General features: G+C 44.5%; 1 protein-coding gene across 3 annotated transcripts; it reads right to left on the bottom strand.

The window, feature by feature from the left end:
• Positions 1-5,242: 5,242 nt before the first annotated feature.
• Positions 5,243-20,906, bottom strand: LOC125724473 (ceramide synthase 2-like). Of its 3 annotated transcripts, none has more exons than XM_049001193.1 (11): positions 20,673-20,906; positions 12,326-12,499; positions 12,063-12,180; positions 11,855-11,973; positions 9,725-9,782; positions 9,368-9,418; positions 8,869-8,961; positions 8,240-8,368; positions 7,473-7,579; positions 7,202-7,355; positions 5,243-7,022 (listed from the first exon to the last, which is right to left on the bottom strand). In XM_049001193.1, exons 2-11 carry the CDS (start codon positions 12,496-12,498, stop codon positions 6,876-6,878), a joined length of 1,149 nt encoding a protein of 382 aa, XP_048857150.1. In that variant the 5' UTR covers position 12,499; positions 20,673-20,906; the 3' UTR covers positions 5,243-6,875. The 3 variants fall into 3 exon arrangements, with proteins under 3 accessions (XP_048857150.1, XP_048857149.1, XP_048857148.1); XM_049001192.1 differs by having other exon boundaries at positions 20,694-20,905; XM_049001191.1 differs by having other exon boundaries at positions 20,413-20,903.
• Between the last annotated feature and the right edge of the window lie 496 nt (positions 20,907-21,402).

Here is a 21,402-nt window from a genome sequence, read left to right as displayed (position 1 = left end):
CTGCTGCAGGAATCAATGGACCATGCAGCTCTGTCATCCAACCTTATCATGAGAAAAAGCAGCAACATGTAGTGAACTGAAAGTTGTAGATAATGATGACAGACGCTGGACAGTCAGTTTACTCAAGCAGTAAATGAACTCAAGCAGGGTCCACAGTCTACACACAAGCATTAATCAATTTCCATCCAACCATTTATTTTCTATGCCCACTTTGCCCTATGCAGAGTTGTGAGGGTCTGGAGTCTATCTGGGCGCAGCTACAGGTGCAGGTCAGGGAATAACCTGGGGGGGCAACTCATCGGAGGGCACATTCAGAGGCGAATTTGCATTAGAAAAATGGACTATGAAATTTATGAAATCTCCCACTGATTGATCTACCAATAAAGTAGTCCTCTCTCAACCCTCTCCTACTGGTATGTGAAAATTTTGTATGATAGTAATTGGTCAATGGTCAACAAAATAGAAAGCCCTAGTATACGGTGAATTCCAGAATTACTGGAATTCAATAAACATATAACATAAACAACATGTAGAAAATTGCTTACTAGTCATTAAATTAAATTCCTTCAAGAACATTACATTCATAATTGAGCAATCTTTCATGCACATAGGGAGTCAAATTGTTGGCATCACTGAAGAATATTTTAACTAACAGCAAAGAAATTTGCATCCTTAGTGAAAGAAATGTCTTTGTATTGCTGCTGTTGCAAAGGAAGTCATGCGTTGTCTATGACCATTCCCTGTTTCCCTGGGGTACACAAATGATGTCACACACGATATCCCTTTGTCATTCATCAACGTGGATAAATCATAAGACTATTCATCTCAAATGACATTAAAGGTTGTTAATGTTTACAAATTAGGTGTCAGCAATAGAAAGATTGAGAAATTGTTAGACAAAGCATCACTGAGCACAATCAGGGCAATTATTAAAAAAATTGAGCATGGAACAGTTGGAAATTTGCCTGGAAGGGGACTCATCAGCATACTAGCAAATCAGTTTCTGACCTGTATTGTTTGCTTGAATCTTGGGGCTTTAATATTTCAAATTAGACTGTCAAATGCCACCTGCATCACTAGAAAATTTTTGAAAGAATTTCTTGAAAGAAGCCATTCCTGAGAGAATGCCACAAAATGCCAGGTGTCATTGTAATTAAAACTGGAAATGTATGTTGTGGTCTGATGGCTGAGCTTCTTGCACACCATATACTTGCTCGGTGAACAAAGGGGGCCACTGACAAAGAGAAGCTCCTGGTTCCCACTGGTGGATCACGGATGCTCTGGGGCTGTTTTACTACAAGTGGCCCAGAGGCCCATATGAAGATCAACAGTATCAGGAATTCTACAAAATTCCAGGACATTTTAGCCAAAAATGTCTGAAACTTGGCCATGGATGGACCTTTTCCCAAGCACCAGTGGCGGTTCGCTAATGTGGGGCACTGCTCCCCCCCCCCAAATATTTAGAGAAAAAAATCTATTTAAACATGTTAAACATAAATGCATTAGATAATGTGAAATAATTATAAAACAAAATTTGTTTATTTGTACAATGCACCTGGTAGCCTGTCAGCATTCATTAAAAATTGGTTCAAAATTGTATTGGGTTAATCTCTGTCTGATCCTTTCTGGGTGCAGGGTGCTGGTCAAATGAGGGTCTATGTAAGTCCTTCACTTTCTGGCAAACAGGAGACCTGCGGCTGCTCTCTAATTGCTTTATTCAGATTTTCTGTGGGGCGCAGCTCTCTGCAGCCCAAACACTCCCACTTTCATTGGCAGCGAACTGGAATTGTCACTTGTGATCCTTAGCAAGGTAGCTGACCGATAGTTTCAGGAAATGGCAACTTCAAGGACCATAGAAATCAAAGAAAATTTGGTTAATTCCTTACAAAAACACCCTGTCACACCCTGGAAGAAAAAAACGGATTATAGGAGCTTGGACTGGACCGACCCAATTTGCAAATTCAGCAGTCGGCAAGTGATCAAAGACAGGCTTAGATTTTAAATTTGTTTTATTTTTAACTTTTTTTTATTTACTGAGTTATGCTGCTTTAGTTTGTCGCCCTCAAATTTTCTATCACCAGCCACCACTGCTAAGCACACATCTACATCCACATAGAAATGGTTGCAAGAACTCAAATCAAGGCTTTGCATGGCAATTAGCCCCATTGAGAGCCTGTAGTGTGACTGAGGGCGGTTCACCAGCATAAGCCCAAGAATATTAAGGGACTGGAGTTATACTGTATGGAAGAGTCCTCAAAGATCCCTCTACAAATGTTCTCCAACCAAGTTAAAAGTTATAGAAAGAGGCTGAGGGCAGTAATCCTTGTCAAGGGAGGTTTAACTAAATATTATGCATGGAATTGCCAATATTTGTGAAACCTACATTTTCCATTAAAAACGTAATTACTAAATAATAGTGTTTGAAAAAACTGAATTGTGTTAAAATAAAACACTAACTTGGACTTTTGTTTGAGCCCAAAATACTATTCATTACACTTGATGTTCATCAAATAAAGTCATCTTCATGAGGGTTGCCAATAATTATGAAGCTCACTGTATAATGATGACAGTTCTATTTTGACATTGACTCATTCACAAATGTCACTCATGGAAAATCATTAAAGCTGAATCCAGATCAGGTCATGATACGTGCTCACAGTTCTGTTATTTGCTGAACGAAAAGCCATCGCTTTCATGACGTGTGCACGAGTTTGTGTATCAAGAAACAGAAATAAGGTGGTAATTACCCTGTGTGGGGCAGTTAGGGGGCAGTTACAGGGCATTTCCATATGACCCATTCAGGGCAAATGACCAGTGTAAACCACCCAGTAATAGTTTAACAGCTTAGTATCATCATTTTGAATTTGAAATGGATTGTCACCATGTATCATAAACCCTATACAATTAATGGTAATTTTCATACAATAAGAACATACCATGTCTGTAATTATTACAAGTAAAAATTCAGGTGTGAATTACCTTCTGCATTTCAGTGAATGCGGAGCTTTTTCAATCTGAACTGACACCATGGTACAAAGGTCATCTGGGTCATGCCCGGCTCGTCCGATCCTCGTGTGTGCCACGCCCCCCTGAATATCCACATGTGCTTCCCCGATCGTACCCAGCTGTGTCTTGTTGTTTTGATCAATCCTGTCTATTTGAGTCCATGTCTTGCCTGAGTCCTTTGTCTGTTATTGATGTTAGTTGGCGTCTGATGTTTCCCGTCCGAAGTCCTTTGATTAAACCCCGTTTACCCCTTATTCTGCCTGCCTGCCTGCTTCCTGCTCGCTCGCCTGCCTGTGCGCATTACCCGCGTACCCACCGCCCATGACAATATGTGTAAAGGGAGAATTTTGTTTTTCTAAGGTATTAAGGTAATAAGTACAATATTTAATTTGGATTCATTTGTCTCCTCCAGTAAACTGACTTTTGCACAAGCGTGTAGATTTGGGTATGGACAGTAGGAACATGTTATTACCAATATTGGGGTTTTACCATGTATGACTGGGGGGGGGGGCATCCCAATGTTGAAACCAAAAAAACACCCTTGCCTATGCAAGGTGTCCCACTCGATATCAAACTCCTACGCCATTGACTACACCGATGAGCATCTTAGCGGAGGTAGAAATAAAATGAAATACTTAAGGAGGATCTCGTACAAAGACACTAAATTTCTGTGTTGTTGGGCACCACTTAGTAAGTTTAATGAACAACTGACTCATTTCACTAGCTAATGTTATCCTATCATGCTCTGCTGGCCTGTTTTTCGTGCTGATTTTACTTGCCTTGCTGTCTAGATGTGCTAATGCTGACTTTACATCCAGGCAGCAATGGACTGGTCATCCGGCATTCTGGACATTGTTCAACAAAGGTTATCTTGGCAAAATTTACATATACTGAATATAGCTGCACTTGTTTCTCCATGAATAGCTGAGATATCCATGTTTCTGCCAGTATTTACTGTTTGAGTGATGCACCCCCGCTTTCCTACTCTAGTGGATGAGCCCGTTTCATGCAGTCCACTGCCAAGGGGACAGGTTTCCCAGCCCATCACCTTAACAATGTGTTAGATGGGCATCCATGCACTTTTATCTATTTATCATTTGGTCACCAAAACTTCAAATTTTTAGCAAATAAAACTTGTAGAACACATATGCCTCCATTTGTAGCTTGTCCAGCTGGGGTTGCTTATTTTGTGACAAAATACCAGATCAGTGACATTAATATTGTATGAGTTCAGTTTAAACAGCAACATTTTTATTGAAGTTTTGGTGGCTATATTCTCAGCCACACAATAGTCCATTCAGAGACACTAGTCCCCTTAATCATGTCCTAGGGCTGCAGAAGCAGGGCTGCTACAGGAAACTGACAGAAACCCAGAAAGATGAATTAGCACAGCTCCAAATATGGAAGACTCAAACACTGTACCTGTTTATGCTGTTTAGAAACAGCCTCATTGACTTCCAGTCCCATGGCATGGCAGCCGTTTCAGGGCAATTCGAGCAGCCTGGCAGTCCAGTTTAATCCTGTAAGCGGCAAGGATGGGTGCAGTGCAGAAGAGTAAAGGTACTTCTGATTTATTTGGCTATATCACCTCTATGATCATTCTGCCGGGTGGTGTGGTGACCTCACACTCCACGATTGGGGGGCTGAATATCACTTCCACTGTGTGTGAATGGAGCTCACATGTTCGCCTCATATTGCATGTCTCTTTACAGACCAAAGCCACGCCTTCTACTTTGTGCTGCCTGGAACAGGTTCCTGCAGTTCTGACCAAGATAAGTGAAGGTGAACAGATGACATTTTGGTGCACTGCCGTTTGGCTTTTCTATCTGAACCACAAAACCACCTGGATCAGTGCCATCAGAGCTCTGAGGTGTAACTGACACCCCAGTCAGTGACATGGCACATTCAAGACTGAAAGCTGCACACCACCACCAAGGTGGGGACCTCGGCTGCAAATGTTTTTTTCCCCATTTACTTGAATTTGATCTATATACACAAATAGCTCTAAAGAAATGGATCCAATAGCCTCATTTCCTTCTGATACCGGGGATACATGATAGGTGGATATAGTTATATATACACATCCATTTCCCATAAATGCTACCCAGACATCAGCTGCAGTCAGCCTATAGCAGAAAGAACAGGGCACAAGGCAGGAGATACACTAAAAGGATGTAGGAACTACATAAACATTAGAATGTTTAATATATTCAAACAAAGAAAACTCAATTACATATTGTAGTTTTTCCGTTCATTTAATGGAGCTGATTCTCTTTTCCAGGGTCTTTTATAACTGTAGGTTAGAAACAAGATTTTATATCCAGCACACACCGCAATTTCAGATATCTTACCTGTGTAAATTATAAAAGTTCAGATCCATTCAGATGTTGAAAACAACACATTTTCACGTGCCGTCCTGTCTGCACCATCACACTGTCGGCTAATGTCATGGCTGAGGGATAGCCATGACAGTAAACATCACTGTCTCGCTCACACCAAAATCAGACAAACTTCCAGACATAGTAAAACAAGATGACATCACTGTTCTCACTCATTACTGCCACTATGAAAGGTCAAGAGGGTAACATAAAAGAAAGAAAGGGAAGACTGTGGAGAAAGGCTAGCGGGGGAGACAGAGAGACTCTACATACTGTGGAAAATGACCTAGTGTTCTGTGTTAGTTCTTACGGAAAAAAGGTCAATAGAGTAAAGTACACATAGGGTTGTGGCACTTTCTGAAAATAAAACTGAAAGCCATAATTATGAAAGGGGAATCACAGATTGCTTTCTGTAGACATACTGGTCCAACACAGTCAGGTCATTCACGGTCCCATTCACAGATTAGAGCAATACTGAATGACAGAGCAGGGCAGTGCTGTGTGCTGCCTCGATTCACCTCATCTGATGCCCTGGACAAAAGTAGGCATTCTGAATGGATTTGGCTGGTTTTACATCCACTTTCTGAAACGGAAAGAGATTTCAAATAGATCGTGACACATGCACACCCATGTGCGCGCACGCACACACACGTGCACACACACACAGAAAACATCCACTCTTGTCCCAAATCAGGACAAATCACTTTCCTTTCCAGCCCGTCTCGGAGTGAATTTCAAAACTGCAACCTCAGGTTTCGTCGTTTTGCGCAGATGAAGATGACCTAACCCCAAAAGGCCCAAAAGGATTCCGTCGGCACGCGGCTTTGGCAGAGAGCAGCATATCTCAGAAGGCGCTAATTCTGGTTGCAGCAGAAAGGAACAAGACCCGGCCACAAAAACCTCCCCAGGCTCCGATCCAAACTACAGGATGCAGGCACACTGGTGTGGAGCCATCTGTTTGTAAGAGGTCCAGCACTGACATGCCCCCAGCATAGCATGGGAAAGGTCTGGGAATCCCAGCTGGCCAAACAGAAAATCCCAAGTGGCTGGGAAGGCAGCATAAAATGACTGAGAGGGACATCTCTATTGAGGGGTCTGAAACAGGTATCTGACGTAATCAAGTTCTCTCTCCAGGGCAGCTCAGTGCTTGTGGGCCATCAGACGGTACTATACTGTTCCACAGGACTAGGGAGAAAGAGGAAAGGGAGACCCACCACGTGCTAAGGCACCGGAAATAAGAATGTGGTGCAGGTGGTCTCATCTACCCTCCACCTCTCAGTCTACAGGGCAGGAAGACGGAGAGCTGGAGCCTTCAAGGGGCCAACGGCGCTGTAACACGTCCAGCATCCGCTGAGGCCCACGGTACAGCTCTCTGCAGACTTGGTATTTGTATCTAAGCAAGACTTGGACATGTTTCATGTGTAGCGTCTGTATGCATACTGGGCCCGGGGGAGGGGGTAGGCCCCCTGCTACTGCCCCCTTTGGGGAACATCACTCAGTTTTGCAGTGGTTGTTATTGAGGGCAGGGTGGCCGTTGCTCACAGGCCCATTTTCCAGTTTCCCTTGCTCCTCCTCCTCCTCTTCCTCCTCAGATTCATCGGTCTCCTCCTTATCGCTCCTCTCATCTTCCACAATCTCCTAGAAAACAGGACAGGACCATCTCAGCCTGGTGTGGCTTGTTTGGGCATGAGGAGTGTCATTCAAAGCTATGCAACAAGGTCACTGAATATATCCCTCACTTTAGACAACCTTAAACAAGACACCAGGCCTGGCACTCAGGCAGGGACATGGCTTAACCTGCAGGTGATGGAACCTACGTTTCCTGGCAGGAACTTGATGGCCATCCTGAGGATGAGGACAGCCCAAAAGATGTGCAGACACTGCAGCACCAGCATCAGACCATTGAAGAAGTAGTATCCAAAGAATGGGGGGTAGATGGTCACTGGGTAAACCCACGTGCAGTACATGATCCTGGGGAGGGATACAGGGTCTGATAAGGACACAGGCGCCCCCGGTGGAGCCCAGGTGCGGGGCGAGCCACAGCACCATTGCTCTGCACCATGGCTGCACGTGCAGTTTACTCCTTACCGGAAAGGCAATATGATGAGGCGAGTGATGAAGAAGACAGCCGCAAACAGGATGAAGATATAGTTGCAAGTTTTCCTCCAGCCTGCATAGTTAAACATCTTGGCTGACTACAGGGAAAAGAAAGAGGTTCAGAGGTTTACTGAACTGTATCGCAAATCAGAGAGATTAATATAAGAATATTAAACACATAGCAGCCTGTAGGTGGCGCCCATTTGCCAGACTAGCTCAAGTCGAAGGGTTTCGACATTACAATATACAAATTTCTCTGAAATTAATGCACTGTGAAACTGCTAAGAGAATCTGGCAACTTGGGCCATGTCAGCACTGGAAAACTGCTACTCAGTGGACAATGTATTGATAATATGGTTATTAATTCAGTGATGTAAAAAATATACATGTGTAGTTTAAGATTATGCTATAGCTAAAGGGGTAGGAGTGATGCCTGACAGCTGGATCCAAATGAGCCATAGTTACTAGTTTTTGTTACATTTGGGGGATTCAGCTAGTGCCATACCTGTAGCTGATGGTGTAGCATCATAAGGCAGCAATAAGCAGAAGCCCTTCAGTATGAACCATGTAGAGCTGCACACACGCTAAGCTGGTGATGGCACTATTTGCCTGTGAGTCATTAAGGGAAGTTTCCACATAACAGGGCTAGCAGAACTTTACAGCTTACAATCATGCTGCTTTCTTACACAAGCGTAGCCAGGCTAAAAGGCAGCCATTTACGCGTGCAGGCCGCAGGCACTGGTATAGCGCGCCACTACCTCCAGGAGGTAGTCTGAGGCATCATGCAGCAGCATGATCAAGGTCCCGGCCCGGATGAAGTTCAAACACCAGGAGAAGCCGATCAGCATGATGGTGGCGACGTGGTGCACAATCTGTTCCTTGAAGTCCTGGAGGAGACCGTCCACACAAAGTGCCTTAAGTGTTTTGCTACCAGCACATCTTTTGCTAATGGACCATCTTTAATTGAATACACTTGTACACAGCTATCATACAAAAACGGTTAGCTCTCAAGCAATTCTGCTTTTCATGATGTGGTCTAGGAGTCACCAGCTGAATATAACCCGGAGAGTCGACATTCATTTTTGAGGCTTATTGGTACATGAGCAGAGGCATATCAACAACGCCACATGAAGGTGATGGCATGTACCACCTCTCCAATTCAGAGGGGAGACTCTAGGGAATTATACACACTAACTATGGCTGGCAGAAGGTAGCGACAAAAACAGAAGAGAATGCACCAGGGACAATGTCACAGTTTTACTTAGAGAGATGGTGAGGTGCAGACTGCAGACTGAAAATCCTGTGCTACAGTCCTGGTCATGCCTGAACTTCCCCAGGTGTTTCCATCAGCAGGAACGGCCCACGCTCACCCTGAGGGACAGCTCACCTTGCGCTTGACATCAGAAGCCACGCTGAACAGCAGAGAGATGTAGAAGCTCAGCTCTATCATGTAGTACCAGTACTGCGAAGGCAGCAGCGTCTGAGGAGTTCAGACAGCAAATTTCGCACTTTAGATCGCATAACAGATCAACATGTTTGTGCATTTGTAGACTATTTTTTGGTTTAATAATGTCTGCGTGCACTTTAAAACCTAAAACTAATTTCATGCACAGGATAAATGCATGTAATACTGTTCCTGGCCCCTTTTGCATGGGAGATGCACCAACAGTTTTTCTATCTCACACCCCCTCCTCCCCTTTGCCTGAACACCCACTCTAGGAGGGGCCTTGACAGTTAAGAGCCTGAGAGTATTTTGATGGCCCCACCCACAACGGCTGCAAACAGACAGAGACACAGACAGACAGAGACACAGACAGACAGAGACACAGACAGACAGAGACACAGACAGACATGCTGTGGTGTGAACTGAGAGGCTTTCTGCATACCAGGGTGGGAAAGCCTTTCCACATCTCATTTAAATCATAAAACCAGGGTTTCTGGGAAAAGAGGAGAATTCCAGTCAGTAAACAAGCTTGCATGGCAGTTATCAGACTGTAACATGAGCCCAGGAGGATGCCAAAATACAGTTACAAAGGGAATGAAGGGCATTTATATCACACATCCGCCTGGCTAATGCATTTATCTGGTGACACCAACATAACCCACCTACTCATGGGTAATCTGTTCATACAGCACTCCTGGCCCTAGCTGCCCTTGCTAGCATGACAAAGTGCTGGCTTCACTTCCGGGCCTGAGAATGGCCAGGTGGTTTAATAAAGAGTGCGACACGGCGACTTACTCACATCTATGAGCGCAACCAGGCCAGCAATGAAAGCAAGAAGGTAAAAGGTAAATCTCCAACTGCAAGAGAACACAGAGTCTCAACATAGTCTATAGCTGCAGAGAAATCACCAGAGCAACGCGTCCGCAATCTGAAGCCTAATTTATGTTTCGGTTTTTTCTGAGTGCCGTTATCATCTGCACACAGTCATGTACGCGGATTTACTCATACATACTTCATTTGTCCATGGATGCTGGCGGTCAAGGTCGGTGCTGCAAACAGCAGATGTATTGTAGCAAACACAAACAAAAGCAATGTACTTTATGAACAGTTTTAAAGTTGTTACTAAGCTTTTGAGGTATTACAATAATACCGTGGCATTTTTAAATATTAGCAACAAAATTAGCTGGTACTTCTGCTGGACAAAATATATTGCTGGAAAAATGTTGTTTTTGTAAATACCCTAAACTGCAGTATGACGTCTGGATGGTATTAGATACATTATATGGACAAAAGTATTGGGAGATGCCTTTTAATCATTCAATTCAGGTATTCATACCCATTGCCACAGGTGCATAAAATCAAGCACCTAGGCAAGTAGTCAGGTTTACTAACATTTATAAAAGAATGGGTCACTCTGAAGTGCTCAGTGAATTCAAGCATGACACTGTCATAGGATTCCACCTTTGCAAAAAGTCAGTTTGTGAAATTTCTTCCCTGCTAGATATTCAACGGTCAACTGTAAGTGGTATAATGGTAAAGTGGAAGCATTTATGAACAAAAGAATCTCAGCCACAAAGTGGCAGACCTGTAAGGTAACAGAGCAGGGTCGCAGATTGCTGAGGTGCAGAGTGCAAGAAGTCGGCAGTGCGCCACTGACTTAGTAATACAGAGTTCTAAACTTCCTCTGGCATTAACCCCAGCGCTGGGAGTTTCATGGTATGGGCTTCCATGGCTGAGCAGTTCCAGTGAAGGGAAGTCTTAATGCTTCAGCACACAAATACATTTCGTACAAATCTATGTTTCCAACTTTGTGGGAACAGTTTGGGGGAAGACCCTTTTCTGTTTCAGCATGACTGTGACCCAGTGCACAAAGCAAGCTCTATGAAGAACAGACTTTGGTGGAAGAACTTGACAGTCCTGACTTCAATCCCACTGAACACTTTTGGGATGAAACAGAACGGAGATTGCGAGGCAGGCCTTCACGTCCGACATCAGCGCCTGACCTCACAAAAGCTCTTCTGGATCAATGGGCAAACATTCCCACAGACACACTCCATAAACTTGTGCCAAGCCTTCCTAGAAGAGTGGCATCTGTTGTAGCTGGGGGGACCAACTCCATATAGATGCCTATGGATTAAGAAAGAGATGTCATAAGGGATGTCATAATAGATGTCATAATACACCTGTGGGTGTAATGGCCAGGTGTCCCAGTACTTTTGTCCATATACTGTAGTGTATGTGGGTACCCCTGCCCTCCTCATATCACTCCTCACCATAAGTACAACAACATCATTTTTCTACTCTTTCCTTGTCGACTTCTACTCTGTAAATGTCAGTGGAGTCACCTACTGGAAATACCTAGTCAATTTCCTTGCACATGCGCAGTCAAAGTGCAGCTACAAGCATAACGTCCACTGGACATAAAAATCTGGGCTGCGGGCACAGAGTCCACCAGACACCGCTGATGACGACTATGATGTCATTCACCCTGTGCACGGACCATAACGGCACACAGAAAAGCGAAGTGTGAATCAGCCATAACAAGAACTGGCCTGTTCAGACCCACAGCATGCAGGGCCCAGGCTGTACATTCAACAGACAGCGTGATGCCACACACCCTGTACAGCACCAGGAGGAGAGGAGAGGGGCACAAAGTGGAAGAGGGAAAGATAAGGAGATGAGGTGGAAGGGGGCAAGGACAAAGGGAGAGGCAGAGGAAGGAGAGAGTAGGAAGCACTCTGGGCAGGTGACATTTCCTACGTGACTCTTGTGTGGTTTCGGTAGCTGTGACATTTATGCTGTGACCTGGTACAACAGCAAGAGGCAGGAGGCAAAAATACCGATAAACACAATCTCTCCACTGCCCCCGCCCCCTGCCTGCCTCCCCCATGCGACCCATCACAACAGGGCCAGCTGCCTCGCTGGATACCTGGCCTCTCGGAACTTCTTCAGCTTGCTGGGCCGGTCCTGGTTCCTGCGGCGACGGAACCACCGGCGGACCTGGTGCACGGAGAGTCCCACCTGTTTGCTTAAGCTCTGCACTGCAGCCTGAGGGTTCAGGAACCGGGAGAGAGCAATGATGAAAATGCATCATGTGCATCCATGACAGTGCAAAGTAACAGCCATGGGGAGCTCACTTGAGCGGGGTGCTTGGTCACCGTGCAGAAGAAGGCCTCCAACGCAGGGTTGGGAGTGGCCCTGTGGCGAAGCCGCTCTCGGACCCCCAGCAGCGAGGCGAGTGGTGTGGCCACCACTCTGAAGGGGTAAGATGGGTATCATCATTATCATCATCATCATCATCCCAGAACACAAAAGACTAAAGGTAAACAAACATATGATTAAATCAGATAAGACAACATGGGTCAGAACCACAGATGAAGAGTAGGAGGAATAAGCTGACCTCTCAAAAATCTGCCGCACAATGAGGAAGCAGAGTGCCAGCGGGATGGTGACCCAGAGGTCATGGGCCTTGGCGTAGATACGGCCGTCCCGGTCCTGGAGGTCGGCCCAGCCCAGGCCCTCGGGAAACCAGAGGCGCTCGTGCCAGAAGCAGTCGCTGAGCCATGCCAACATACTGGGAAGGAGAGAGAGTGCACAGTCGTTGCTGTGGGTGATGCTGTGGAGTGGAGAAGGTACTAGAGCTGGGCTTTAAGTCTAGGATTTTGATTTGTGAAGCGGTAATGGAAAGCCTTTATCGAGAGGCTCCAGAAGAAAACTGGGAGATTCCCATAACCACAAACAGCTCTCAGCAGTAAGTCACAGGCCGTTCTTCAGCGTGTGACGCAAACAGGGTGAGGCTGGAGCGGGGACCCTGCGGCACACCTTGCCAGCGGCTCATGCCATCATTTCCGTTAGGTTTGCGCAGCCCCCTTCCCCCCCCGTGACCCGAATGTGTCACCCTAGCAAATGAGGCATGAAACTGCTGGGAACTGAGGCATCTACAGCTACTGACCTCTGAACTATGAATAAAACATGGGCTGCATCTTTAAATACTCCTCAAAGTAATGTGACATTCACAATTTTTATCACCAACAGTTGCAGAACAATCCCTATGACTAATAATTATGATGCATGTAGTTTATTAAATAAGCCGTTTACTTAATCAGAGATTCATTACATTATTCATGCTGTTCATCACACATCATCTCAGTTCCCTCTGAAGTATTAAAATTTTGTAAACTCACTGCGCCAATTGTTCATCAGCGATACAGAATTAGGAGCTCAAGGAGAACTGAAAGCAGCACAGCCTCAAAAAAGGGATAAAGGGTGTTAATGAAGTCCAAAGAACAGACAGAAAAAAACTTATATACCAGTGTGTATGCACCACATGACATCCATCCATCCATCCATTTTCCAAATCGCTTATCCTACTGGGTCGCGGGGGGTCCGGAGCCTATCCCGGAAGCAATGGGCACGAGGCAGGGAACAACCCAGGATGGGGGGCCAGCCCATCACAGGGCACACTCACACACCATTCACTCACACATGCACTCCTACGGGCAATTTAGCAAGTCCAATTAACCTCAGCATGTTTTTGGACTGTGGAGGGAAACCGGAGTACCCAGAGGAAACCCCACGACGACATGGGGAGAACATGCAGACTCCGCACACATGTGACCCAGGCGGAGACGCAAACCCGGGTCCCAGAGGTGTGAGGCAACAGTGCTAACCACTGCACCACCATGCTGCCCCACCACATGACAGAAAACCTCAAATATTGAATGATTTCATTTTTATAAACTGGATATTATAAAATATATAAAAGTAAACAAACAAGATCATATTGAATATCACTTGGCCCTGGCCTGTCATCCTAACATGCTGCACGAAGGGAAACACTAGCTAAACGAGCCTGTCAGAAGCGGCCACCAGGACTGTGAAATTATTTCGCATTTTACAGATACAGAGAACAGATTTTATTACACTTGTTCCATTTAATATAGATCTTACTTGGCATCCAAGATAGATCACAGAATCTAAAGCACGAAAGTAAGGAAATCATGCTGAAGTTCTACTTGGAAAAGGGTGGTTTCACTAGCACACAGTGAGCATCTGGCCTAGCAGAGCAACCACTCATCAGGCTGTCTAACTGTAGCTTTTCCATGCTACACACATCTAAAGAGCCCTCATCACACAAGCACATTACCTTCATTGTTTTCCCAGAGGACACTTTCATACGAAGTACACAGCACCCAATAGGCACCAAAGTTCAGGAACCCGATTCTGAATTCCTGGGCCTTCTCCACTTAGATCTTTTGTCAGACCTGTCCGCTTTCGTCTGCTGCTTTCCCAATGAACAATAGGAACTATTGTGATATCACTATAAAGTAACCTTTATGCTAAATAAGCATAGGTGATGCAAAAAGCTTGTATGTAGGTTAAGCTTAACACATAATTTTATATGAAGCTACACTGTCACCCCAATGAACAAGTCATTTTGTTAGTTGTTAGTTATTGGGGAGTGGGAGTCTGAAACACACTCTGTATTGGTTCGAAATATGACACAGCCTTTTACTTTTCGATATGGGACGGATGACAACTTAGAAGAGGTCTCAGAGAACCTGCCCAGATACAGTTTTATATGGTCCACAGTGCATTTATAATTCATTATTAAATCTGGCCAGCAGATCGATCTTCCTTTTTCCATAGAATTAAAAAAAAAAAACTTTCAACATGATTCAGCTAATTAGACTTGGTAGGTAGGGCTGCATGATATCACACTGTGATGTACTCATGATTATATGGCGCATGCGCAATAATCAACAGGGCTTTAGATGATGGACGAAACATTTGTTCGGACATCAGCTTTTCGGTAGTATACGGACATTAACTTGCGCCTACAATTTGGTAAGCAGCATGCCTAAAATAACTAATAATCTATATTCTTATGTTTATTAAATTAGATTAGCGGAGTATGCCACACACAACAGTTTTGCTGTATCATGGAAGCCATGTGCGTCTCCGCCATTAAATCTGAGGGGGATGTGTTCATAATTATTCGTCTGGACCCCCCCAGGTTTAACATAAAATATTAGTTTTATGCCAGTGTCCCCCGCCTCACATTCAAAATGCTTCTGACGCGCCTGATTGCAGCGATAAGCACTGAAGTGGCAGTGAAGAAAGGGACAGCTCAGCAGCCATTTCATCTTTTTAAGAGCAGTTATCATGGATAAACAAGATGAAGATGTCGGTGTTGTGGCAGAACTTTTTGCAGTCTGAAGTCCCACACGTTTACTAAAAATAATATGCTGAATATACATAGATTACTAATATTGTAGGCACACCACTAATCCGCTTAAATTGCGGGCACAAGTAAACATCCATACAGCCAGCGTGCTGAGCCCCCTGCTATATACACTGTACACCTATGACTGCACCCCCACCCACCCCAGCAATACTATAGTAAAGTTTGCGGATGACACCACAGTGGTTGGACTTATCTCTAGGGGGGAGGAGTAGGCTTACTGGGATGAGGTGGAGCTGCTGTCCAGGTGGTGCAGAGACAACAGCCTGGTCCTTAACACCGCAAAGACCAAGGAGCTGGTTGTGGACTTTAGGAGGAACAAAACAGACATCCAACCACTCTACATCAACGGAGACCAGGTGGAGAGGGTCTCAAATTTCCAGTTTCTGGACATTCAGATTGAGGAGGACCTGACCTGGAGCGTAATCACCACGGAGCTGATAAAGGCACACCAGACACGCTACATCCTGAGACTTCTCAGGAAGACCCACCTCTCCTAGAAGCTGTTGGTATCCTTCTATGGGTGCTCCATTGAAAGCGTACTAACTTACTGCATGTGTGTGTGGTACAACGGCTGCACAGTTGCAGAGAAGGCGTCGCTCCAGATAGTCATCACTACAGCTCAGAAAACTACTGGTTGTACACTCCCCACCCTAGAAGAACATTATGCTTTCTGCTACTCTGAAAAGGCAAAAAAAAAAATCCATACCGACCCAACACATCCAGGACACTGTCTGTTTGAGTTGTTGCCCTCAGGCAGGAGATTTAGAGCAATAAAAACAAGGACAAACCGGTTAAAAAACTGTTTTTATCCTAAGGCAATTATGCTAGTGAATGCTGAAATGAAATGATCTCATTTCTGGTGTTATCAAAGAAAGGGGAGTGTGAGCACAGATGGAGGGGCCAGAATGAATGTACGTGTATTTATGTATTTATTAAGTTATATATCTTGAATGAATGTTGTACAGAAGAGGCACTTCAATTTCGTTATTGTATGACAATGACAACAATCTATCTATCTAGTACCGAAAAGCTGGCGTCTAGACAAATGTTTCACCCATCATCAAAAGCCCGGGTGATTATTATGAATGCATCATATAAATTTCCATCATATAACAAACTGATATTATGCAGCCCTATTGGCAACTTTCACAGCCATCAGCCCCCCCCTCTGCTTGCTTAACATCAATATTACACAAAAATACATCGCCATTGGTCAGAATTTTATATAGCCCCTGAAGGGACAGGGTTTGAACATATTTAGAAAGTTTTGCATTCTCACACAAATGTTTTTGTAAGTGCTCACAGTAGACACAGCTAACATTCCACCAGGAAACGCAAAACTAATTAATAATAATAGCAGTAAAAATAATATTTTCCAACCGTGTCCCTTTAGAGGCTCTAAAATTTCCTCTCTTTCTTTCTATCTGTGAACCACTATAAAAAATGAAAGGAAAGCCAGAGCATACTTATGTTGAAGGCAGAGTCTGAATTTTTTGAGGTAGAAATATGGAGACACAGGCAAAAAAAGGTATTCATTAATGCATTAAATGTAATTGAAATACAAATAAAATTCTATATGCTCCATTTTGTTCCACGACTTCTGTCTCTTTTCCTTGCATTTCTGCGTACCTTCCAAACTGAACCCAGTACAGCAAGTTTATCACCATAAACTAGAGATGCACCTATGCGGTGTTTGTATCAGTATCAGTTTTTGGAAGTTTCCAATTGCATGACAGCTCTCTCATTTTAGATGTGTTTTTCCGGCATTCAAGCCGAACGCTTATGCTGACACTCAGTGGGTGTGAGTGCAGTGACTTCTGCCTGCTGAGACGTCATGTGCATACCCTTCGCAGTAGGGAGGAGTGCAAGAACATCAGATAAGAGGGTGACAACCAGGAAGTATTTTACACTTTTAACAGGAACTAATAGCACGGCAATTTGCAATCTTTGCAAAAACAAAGTTTCCAGAGGTGGAAGTAGCATTTAGTGGAAAATCCCATTAAAGCGCACGCAATTGTGATTTGAAACAATGCAATTAGCAAATCACAAAGGCTGCATTATACAACATGTCTGACCAAGGGTTTGAGGACAGTTTTACATGCTGCTCTCCTTGTGTGACAGTCATTCTCACAATCATAAATGCTGTGCTCGTCATGCTCACCAAACAGAAGTTGCCCAGGGTGACTGACATATGCCCACAAACATGGGACAACCAAACAAAACGTTACATTCGTGGTGCGAAGAAAATACCAATTCTGATGCTGAGGTGTAAGTGATTTACCTACATATTTGATGGTCAGATATTTCATAGAAAGATCCTATTATAAGGGGTACAAACAACATTAGCTGGAGAATCCTTATTGTTTTGTTTCTTACTGGAATCATTTTATTTTTACTATTACTACCTTAACTCAACAGTCATAGCTTTTGTGATAATTATTTTATGTTTGATTGTTCTCTGCTAATTTTTAAAAAGTAATATGTTGGATGCAATTCATATTTTTAAGTTCTTGTCCTAGTATTGCAATATAGACCAGTGAAAATTTTGACAGCATCTCATGTGATAATGCTGCGTTCATATGTTGCAAGTCTATTACACCCTGGTTATTGAACAGAAGCTTGACTTTATTATATCAGAAATCAAATTGCAATTGCAATATTTGTCAGAAAAAAAACATTATTAGAGATTTCCCCAAATCATTGAGCCTTAAACTGCCTCACATGAACTACAACTGGGCACAATAAAAGTTCCTGGTTCCAAAAAAAAGTTCCTGTAATGGGAAAGGGCCTTATTTTTTCCAGTTTATGCATGTGAAAACTTTTTTCTAGCACTCAGCTTTTTGGGGCTATTTTCAGTTGGAACTACCCTACCCAACTTTTAACATAAAAATAGAAAATGATGCTAGCAGTGTTTGTTGAAATTTTCCATTATCTGGCTCCATGCCATGTAATTCAATCTAAAAAAATGCAGACATGCAATATTTTGCTACTGACTGCAGCCACAGGCCTGGGCAACAGTGCAGTCTCATCTTGGGTATGTATGAGAGGCACTGTGTGGCTCAGTGGTATAGGTCTCCGCGCCCGTGATTGGAAGGTCGTTGGTTCAAATCCCAGGGCCAGCAGACTGATGCCACTGTTATGCCACTGAACAAGGCCCCAATGGCTCCCAGTGCACTGCATGCTGCTGTCCTCCAAGCTTGCTCTCTAAGTGTCTCATGGACAGCAAGATGGAAAAGGCAAAAAGAGTTCCTCATGGATATGAATGAAGTATCACTATCATTCTTTGCAAGAACATTCTTACAGCAGAAGACCTCATGAATAAATACATGTATGAGCAGCTGTGATCCTGGTCCACAGAGTTTCACAATGCCCTCCAGCAAGGCCGGCTCTCACAGTTACAAACTGTGGAGAGCAGGGAAGTTGAGGGGTTTGACTTGGGACAAGAAAAGAGCTGCCTTACCCAGGAAGTTCTTACCCCCAGCTAGGTTGTATATCTGAAAGACTTTAAACTATCATGACAAACAGCAAATGCGAACTTCAGAGACGTAACTCTCATCGTCTCCTAATCTGCCCTATTGTACAAAGACAACCCTTCAATAGATGATAAGATGGAAAGACTTGTTTCTTTTTATGTAAGTGAGTAAGAAGCATCCATTTTGGGAACTTTCAATTTTAATAGATTACATAAACAAGCAGCAAGTTAGACAGCTTGGTATTAAGAACTTATGACTGACAGGCAAGAGCCACACACGAACACAAGGCACCTAATGTCCACAGGCAGGAAGGCCGGGTGGTGGCCATGAGCCTCACGGCAGACGTCACAGCAGCAGTGTCACTTTCTTGCCAACGCACCCACGTGCCCTTTACGGTACAAACACCTGGGTGTGCCTTGGCTTGGCCACAATTTGTGTAACCGTAGCTGCAGAAGGAGAGTGTCGGAGACCAAAAGACGTTTCTGTGCATCACACCACCCTTTAAGGAGGGAGGTCACCCTCACCGCAGAGAAGGGACACTCCCAGCTTACTGAATGAAAGACACAATGAAACGCTTTTCATGCAGAATAATTAAAAGAAACTGGTTTTGAAAGAAAAGACGGTGTACAATAAGGACAAAAGAGGAGTGAGGAGCCTTTAAGTGAATAAGCAGCTTGTTCTCCAAATGGCGGGGTCATTACTGTAACCAGAGTCATGCCTGACTTCATAATATCCTTTGCAGGTAATGAATGCTAAGAGATCTGTTTTTAGAAAAATGCCTCAGAGTGTAGTGTCACACGGATGATTTGTATCAAAAGAGCTTCCACCATTTTACCAACAATACTGGATAGAGACAGGCACCGCCTTCACCTAAGGCAATATCCCACACTTACAGGAGCAGGTGTGGAAGGATCAAGCTGATCACTTGAGCATTGCTGGCTCAAATCCCAAAAGGGCCCCAACAATAGTGACCTTGAACATATCCGGAAAACCAGCTATGCGCACTAAGCAACACCAGTACTAGAACTGATCCAGAGTATGATGGGTTTACACAGATCATACAAGCAACACTTTCCCCGCATTGTTTGTGCACATAAAACTCTTTCCTCCCTTCCAGGGGAATACAAACGCACGTTGTTCCAACTCACGAAGGCATTTCTGTTTAAAGCAGTTGTGGTTTTCTAAACAACCATGCAGCGACCTAAGCTAACATTATAGGGGCGGTAAATCAGCAATTTGGTCACTGCAGCCCCAATATCCACCCCAAACGTTTCCGGCGGCCCCGTATCCTAATTTGATCTATGTGCTGTGCGGCGTCACTCACTCAAAGGAAGAGTTAATACACACGTGATTCCCCCCGACACACACAGGGCCCCCCCTCCCATATCCCACAGCAGGCTGTCTGGGTTAACACGATCCCCGCCCCCGTTACTCTTCACAAACAGCACACAGACATAGTGCAGCTGGAGACACGGAAATGACCATCGAATAAACCTACGTTGGTTCAACCGAGTTTCCGCGTCTCCCAGTTAAACGGGGTCTCTATGCACCGAAAGGAATAAACGGCGGCGGCTCCAGTACTCGGCCGACACGCTGACATCTGTTGCATGCAGGCCAGACGAGTCACAAGCTCAGTGCTGCTTCCGCGGAACCGTCGCTTACTCCGCTACCAGGCCCGCTTCGTACCGATGAAAACATTTCTTATGCACACAGTTTGATAAAAAGCAATGCGCGGAGGCTGCAAAGAAGCACATAACGGCTACTCACTTCAGACGGATGTTCCAATCTTTTCTGATACTGAAAAAGTTGACTGCAAATCTAACAGGTAACAGTTAATGTAGCAGCTGTATGTATATAAAAAAAAGAGTAACGGCGTAGCGGGTAATCAATGGCGTCACGCAGGAGGAACCTGGCCGATCCACGTCCCAGTCACACTGTATCCCGACCTCTCCGACTCTTCCGCATTATTATTTATTTAAGATAATAAAGTGTCTTGAAACCAGGTAAAATCGTCGAGCGTCTGTTACGTTTTTCGTTTTTTCCTTTACCGCACGATCGGGCTCCCCTCTCGCCTTTAAAGCTCTTGACACTTCCAGCAGCCCGGGAACGGCGCAGAGCGGATCGAGCCTCCAGCCGCGAATAGGCGTCGGTCAGGCAGTCTGCGCTCCGTGCTGGGGGAACCGGACGAGGGAGGGATGATGGGGGTGTGGATTGTGCACAGTTTCACGATGACGTTTCAAATCATGCAGGAGGGGTGACGATGGGAGGCTGATGGGCTGTCTGAAGGGTTTGGTGGGCGTCACGGTGCAGCTTCGTACCGTGCAGAGTTGTATGGGAATGCAGGGGTTGCTGCTGGTTTGTGGAGCTTCACCGAGACCCTTCTGCTGGAAGGAGTGCGCTTGTATGCCGAGCATTTCGAGAGGGACCCATGTCTTCTTTTTCGGATTAAACCAGGATTACTAACATACACTTAATGGTGAGGTGAAAGGTCTATTTGGACGACTGTCTGGAAACGCACGGAACCTGCCGAAACAGGGTGGTGGCAATTAATATAGATGTAGGAGATGGATCCTGGATCCTGGATCCAGGAGAGTAAAATAAAGTAGGCGTACCATATTAGAATACGTTATAAAATCAGCAACATACTGCTTGCATATTAGAAAGAAAGCTAATAGCGCACTGGAAAATCCTTATGTATGTTGGGACGTTTAAATGTCTTACATTTCAAATGGAAACAAAACCACTGTTCGATGCCTT

Source organism: Brienomyrus brachyistius, unplaced genomic scaffold (assembly GCF_023856365.1).
Source record: "Brienomyrus brachyistius isolate T26 unplaced genomic scaffold, BBRACH_0.4 scaffold56, whole genome shotgun sequence".
Taxonomy (NCBI): Eukaryota; Metazoa; Chordata; class Actinopteri; order Osteoglossiformes; family Mormyridae; genus Brienomyrus; species Brienomyrus brachyistius.
The sequence above is the reverse complement of the archived record's forward strand: the minus strand, read 5'-3'. Positions and strand labels throughout refer to the sequence as shown.